The 6,704-nt window shown below is 38.2% G+C and overlaps 1 protein-coding gene across 1 annotated transcript in view; it reads left to right on the top strand.

Annotated features, from left to right (window-relative positions):
* The window catches only part of LOC103201525 (phosducin-like protein 2), a 93,236-nt gene that overhangs the window by 52,514 nt on the left and 34,018 nt on the right, over positions 1–6,704 (top strand). The window contains exons 5-6 of the mRNA XM_007946231.2: positions 1,988–2,108; positions 2,688–2,778. Coding sequence (XP_007944422.1) covers positions 1,988–2,108; positions 2,688–2,778 — 212 coding nt within the window. The remainder of the gene's footprint in view (positions 1–1,987; positions 2,109–2,687; positions 2,779–6,704) is intronic.

The raw sequence follows: 6,704 nt of genomic DNA, 5'->3' as shown, positions 1-6,704 counted from the left end.
CATCATTCAATATTTTGCCCATAGAATCTTTCAATATGGCAACTCAAGGCTTAAAGTTTTTCTTCAGTTCTTTCAGCTTGAGAAATGCCTAGTGTATTCTTCCCTTTTGGTTTTCTAACTCCAGGTCTTGGCACATTTCATTATAGTAATTGGCTTTGTCTGCTCAAGCTGCTCTTTGAAATCTTCTGTTCAGCTCTTTTATCTTGTCATGTCTTCCATTGGCTTTAACTACTCTTAGCTCAAGGGCAAGTTTCAGATTCTCTTCTTACATCCATTTTAGTCTTTTCTTTCTTGTATTTTTAATGACCTCTTGCTTTCTTCATGGCTGATGCTCTTGATGTCATCCCACAATTTTTTTTTGGTCATTGGTGTTCTATGCATCAAATCTATTTTTTAGATAGTCTCTAAATTCAGGAGGGATATACTCAAGGTCATATTCTGGCTCTCGTGGACTTGTTTTAATTGTCTTCAGCTTCATCTTGAACTTGCATATGAGCAGTTGATGATGTGTTCCACAATCAGCTCCTGGCCTTGTTTTGGCTGAAGATATTGAGGTTTTCCATCACCTCTTGCCACAACTGTAGTCAATCTGATTCCTGTGTACTCCATTTGGGAAAGTCCATGTGTATAGCAGCCATTTGTCTGGCTGAAAAAAAGTTATTTGCAATGAATAAGTCGTTGGGTTGCAAAATTCTATCATGCAATCTCCACCATTATTTCTGTCACCAAGGCCAAATTTTCCAACTACCGGTGATTCTTCTTTGTTTCTAACTTTTGCATTCTAATCACCAGTGATAATCAACACATCATGATTTTATGTTCGGTCAATTTCAGACTGCAGAAGTTGACAAAAGTCTTCAATCTCCTCATCTTTGGCTTTGGTGGTTGGTGTGTAAATTTGAATAATAGTAGTATTGATGGGTCTTCCTTGTAGGTGTATGGATATTATCCTATCACTGACAGCATCGTACTTCAGGCAGATCTAGAAACATCCTTTTTGATGATGATTGGCACGCCATTCCTCTTCAAATTTTCATTCCCTTTATTGTAGATCAGATGGTCCTCTGATTCAAAATGGCCAAAACCAGTCCATTTCAGCTCACTAATGCCTAGGATATCAATCTTTATGTGTTCCATTTCATTTTTGACAACTTCTAATTTTCCTAGATTCTTAGTTCATACTTTCCGTGTTCCAATTATTAATGGGTGTTTGCAGCTGTTTCTCCTCAATTTGAGTTGTGCCACGTCAGCACATGGATGTCCTAAAAGATTTACTTTATCCATATCATTAAGGTTGGTTCTACTCTGATGAAGCAGCTCTTTCCCAGTCCTATTTTGAGTGCCTTCTCACCCAAGGGGCTTGTCTTCCTGCACTGTGTCAGACAATGTTTCCAAGCTATTCATAAAGTTGGGCAGTAATGTATCAGATAGTGTTTCTCTGCTATTCATAAGGATGTCCCTGGCCAATTCTTTGAGAAGTGGATGGCCTCTTCCTTCTTCCTAGTCTGTCTCAGTCTGTAAGCTTCATTGAAACCTGTGCACTATGTGCAACCCTATTGGCACTTGAAATACCAGTGGCACAGCCTCAAGCCTCACCGCAACATACAAGCCACAATAGTATGACAAACTGACAGACAAGTTTGTCTCCCTTAGCTGTTCGAAACCTCTCCGTCCTCCCCTTACCTGTATCCCTGTCAGTGCTCTACTCTGTCATTGTCTCTAGTTTCTCTTTTCCCTGCTTTCCTGGATGGTGTGGGTGGGGCCTGGGTCCCTCCCTCCCCTTACCTAGATGCCTGGCTGCTGCTCTTCTCTGTTGTCGCCTCTGGCTTCTCTTTCCCCCACTTTCCTGGCTGGTGGGGGTGAGGCCTGGCTTCTGCTCTGTCTAGAGTTCATGAATAATTGCATACTTGGAAGTGCTACATATCAATTTTATACATACATAATAAAATGGCTAACTATGTTCAGTTTCTTATGTTTTTCTGCATAGGATCCAAATGAAGATACAGAATGGAATGAAATTTTAAGAGACTTTGGCATTCTTCCTCCAAAAGAAGAACCAAAAGATGAAATTGAAGAAATGGTTTTACGTTTACAGAATGAAGCAATGGGTATAGTTGTGCATTTGGTGGGCTGGATGAAGAAGATAATATAGTTATGATAGTGATAGTATATTTCATGAACTCAGAGGGAGACAGGGCATTAAAATAATTTAATTTAAACCCTATGCACAATTTCAGAATTAGGATGCTGACACCTAAAATGACTAAATTGCTTATTGAAAGCTACATACTAGTTAATAACAGCTAAAATATCCTGGTTTCTAACCTTGTGAGATTTTTTCCTCCCACCATATCCCTCTACCTCATAATTCCCTTATGTTTAGGTAATTCTATATAGTATCATTTGTCAAAGCTTCCAGGTATTTGGCTAAAACTAAATTGATGGGGTCTGATTTTCATGTCTGCTTTTAAATGCATCCTAGTAGTTCTGTAAACTTTAAGAGTGTGATAGTACTTTAACATTGCAGTTTTTCCAATATGTAAAGCTATTTGGTAGCTATTTCAGATTTGTTTAAAGATATTCATTATCTCCATTTATCAAAGCTACTATGTTTTTTGAGAGATGTGATTGTAAACTAAGAATAGTTTTTAAAGAATTCAATTATATACCAATTTGTGTTGTTTTAGTTAAACCATATGAAAAGATGACTCTTGCACAGTTGAAGGAAGCTGAAGATGAATTTGATGATGAAGACATGAGAGCTATTGAAATATATAGGTACAGTGGTTCATTTGGATTACTTTTGAGTTTTTGAATGGAGAAGTAGTGTAAGGATGAAATTAAGAACAAATCCTATTTTTTCATGGAATAGATAAAACAGAACAAAGCAGACTAATTTTTAAGTGATATTGTAAAACTCTCTGCCTTTACATAAGATAGAATGGCTTTATTATTTTTTCTTAAATTTTTGCCTTTGCTGAAATAGAAATTTTACCATAATATTCAGCAGAACTTCATTAAGCAGAAAATATCGATGGAAGGTCAATAAAAACAGAGCCATGATTCTCTTTCTAGCATGATGTGTTTTAATAGTTTCTGTAGAATGATTATATCCTGCATAAGACACATACCTTGAAATATTGCCAGTCTCACAGTGATAAAAGAACTGCTAACTACTCCCCTAAAATTATGAGTTGAGGTAGGGTTGCTGTGAGGGCAGATGCTAATGATAGCATTGCTGTCTGAATTTTGATTCATGATCCAGTAGAAAAGTAGGGACACTGAGCCAAGAACATTGCATTAAGCCAATACCTTGCTCCTCGGGAGAATGAAGAGGTAGTCTGCTTCTGTAAAGACTTCCAGCCTTGGAAACCAGGGCAGTTCTACTCTGTCCTTAAAAGGATCACTATGAGTCAGAATCAACTTGATGGTAATGGGTTTGGGTAGGCATATGCAAAACTGGCCGGTGAAAACCTTATGAACAACAGAGGAACCTACTCTCATTTAGTGAAGAGCCAATCAGTTTGAAAGGCACTCAGAAAGCAACTGGGGAAGAGCTTCCTCCTCAAAGTAGAGTCCACCTTAATGACATGGATGGAGTAAAGCTTTCAGGAATTTCATTTGCTGCTGTAGCATGATTCAAAATGAGAAGAAACAGCTGAAAATGTCCATTAATAATTGGAATGTGGAATGTACAAAATATGAACCTAGCAAAACTGAGAATAGTCCAAAATGAAATGGAATGCATGGTCTAGGAATTAGTAAGCTGAAATGGACCAGTGTTGACTTTTGTATCAGACAGACAATCATATGGTCTACTATGCCAGAAATGACAGATTGAAGTGATATGGCACCACATTCATTGTCAAAAATACATTTCAAGATCTATCCTGAAGTACAACACTATCAGTGATAGGATAATGTCCATTTGCCTATGAGGAAGGCCAGTTAATACAACATGCATCAACCACTAATGCCAAAGATGAAGAAATTGAAAGAATTTTACCAACTTCTGCAGTCTGACATCAATCAAACATGAAATCAATATGCATTGATATTTACTGGTGATTGGATGTGAAAATTGGAAACAAAGAAGGAGCAGCAGTTAGAAAATATGGCCTTGGTGATAGAAATGACACCAGAGATCGCATGATAGAGTTTTGCAAGACCAACGACTTACTCATTGCAAATACCTTTTTTCAATGTAAACAGTGACTATACACATAGACCTCACCAGATAAAATATAAAGGATTCAAATTGACTACATCTGTGGAAAGAGGCAATGGAAAAGCTCAAGATCATCAGTCAGAAAAAGGCCAGGAGGTGACTTTGGAACAGATCATCAGCTGCTGATATGCAAGTTCAGGGAAGCTGAAGAAAAAAAAAAATCCATGAGAGTCAAAGTGCATACTTGAGTATATTCTACCTGAATTTAGAGACCATCTGAAGAATAGATTTGATGCATTGAACACTAATGATTGAACACCAGATGAGCTGTGAGATGACAGCATACATGAAGAAAGCAAAAGGTCATTAAAAAGACAGAAAAGACCAAAATGGCTGTCAGAAGAGACTCTAAAACTGCTCTTAAATGTGGAGTAGCTAAAGCAGAAGGAAGAGAGGATGAAGTAAAAGAGCTGAATAAAAGATTTCAAAGGGCAGCTTGAGAAGACAAAGTAGTAAAGTATTATAATGAAATGTGCCAAGAAAGACCCAGAGTTAGAAAATCAAAAGGGAGAACATGCTCAACATTTCTCAAGGTGAAGAACTGGGGGAAAAAAAAATTCAAGCCTCCAGTTTCAATATTGAAGAATTCTATGGGCAAAATATTGAAGGACATAGAAAACATCAAAAGACGATACACAGAGTGACAGTACCAAAAAAAATTGGTCAAAGTTCAGCCATTTCAGGAGGTAGCATATGATCAAGAACCAATGGTACTGAAGAAAAAAGTTCAAGCTGCAGTGAAGACATTGGTGAAAAACAAGTCTCCAGGAATTGACAGAATACTAATTGAGATGTTCAACAATAAGAAGATTGTTTACTCCCCAAAATGTAGTTTTATAGCTGAATTTTCCCAACTTTAAAAGCACAGATAAATTTTCACATTCTTATAAAGATAGAAAGATCACTAATTTTTTAATATGCTATGGTAGTTAAGTTTGTGTGTCACCTTGGCTGGGCCTGGTTGAGTGGCTGGGCAGCTGGATGTAGTATTCCCCATGATGAGAATACTCCATGGTGGAATCTACTGTGAGCAGCAGAGTAGCTGCTTTAGAGATGTGATCTGCTTCCCGTATATAAGAAGCAGCTTTGGAAATAGTCTCTAGCTTGTGGCACACTTGAACCCTGCATGTAGCTGTGTCATTGTTCAGCAGCCTGCCATGCTCTGCTGACCTTGGGACTTTCAATGGACTTGAATTAATGGCCTGACATGTGGTTTGGTAACATTGGAACTATGCGTTTCTACTTGTCAACCTTGGGCTTGTGAGCCTCAGCAGCCAGCAGCTAAGTGAAGAAAAGCCTCCAGCTTCAGTGGGCCAAGAACAGAAGGCAGAGCTGAAGCACAAGGTTGAGGGGATTTCACCCAGGCCCTAGAGCCTGCCTGCCACTTTGAACTCAGACTTAAAGTCTCTAAACTATAAGAGAATAAACTATTTGTTCAAGCCATGCCATGTGTGGTATATTCTTGTCAGAGCAGCACTAGGTAACCAGAACATATGCCTAATATAATCCTATGCCAAGAAATTTGGAAGATAGCTACTGGTCCAACTGACTGGAAGACATCCATATTGTACCCATTCTAAAGAAAAGAGAACCCACACAATCTGGAAATTATTGAACAATATCGTTAATATCACACACAAGTAAAATTTTGCTGAAGATAATTCAAAAACAGTTGCAGCAGTACATTGACAGGGAACTTCCAGAAATGCAAGCTGGATTCAGAAGACGTGGAACAAAGGATATCATTACTGATGTCAGATGGATCCTGGCTGAAAGTAAAGAATTCTAGAAAGATGTTTACTTGTGTTTTATTGACTATGCAAAAGCATTCATCTGTGTGCATCATAACAAGTTATGGTTAACATTGAGAAGAATGGGAATTGCAGGACACTTAATTGTGCTCATGAAGAACCTGTACATAGACCAAGAGACTGTTGTTCAAATAGAACAAGGGGATACTGCATGGCTTAGAATCAGGAAGGGAGTGCATCTGGGTTGTATCTTTTCACTATACTTATTCAATCTGTATGCTGAACAAATAACCCAAGAATCTGGATATATGAAGAAGAATGTGGCATCAGGGTTGGAGGAAGACTTATTGACCACCTGCAATACGCAGACAACACAACTTTGCTTGCTGAAAGTGAGGGTGACGTGAAGCACTTACTGATGAGGATTAAAGACTACAGTCTGCAGTAGGATTGCACCTCAACATAAAGAACACAAAAATCCTTACAACTGGACCAATAAGCAGCATCACAATAAATGGAGAAAAGATTGAAGTTGTCAAAAATTTTATATTACTTGGTTCCGCAATCAACATCAATGGAAGCAGCAGTCAAGACATCAGACAACATATCATGCTGGGCAAATCTGCTGCCAAAGACCCCTTTAAAGTGCTGAACAGCAAAGATGTCTCTTTGAAGACTAAAGTGAGCCTAACCCACAAACCAAACCACACTCACTGCTGTTGAGT

The sequence above is a fragment of the Orycteropus afer genome, unplaced genomic scaffold (genome assembly GCF_000298275.1).
Source record: "Orycteropus afer afer isolate SDZICR_OR568_19922 unplaced genomic scaffold, OryAfe1.0 scaffold00153, whole genome shotgun sequence".
NCBI lineage: Eukaryota > Metazoa > Chordata > Mammalia > Tubulidentata > Orycteropodidae > Orycteropus > Orycteropus afer.
Note: the sequence above shows the minus strand (reverse complement) of the source record. Positions and strands in the feature narration are given on the sequence as shown.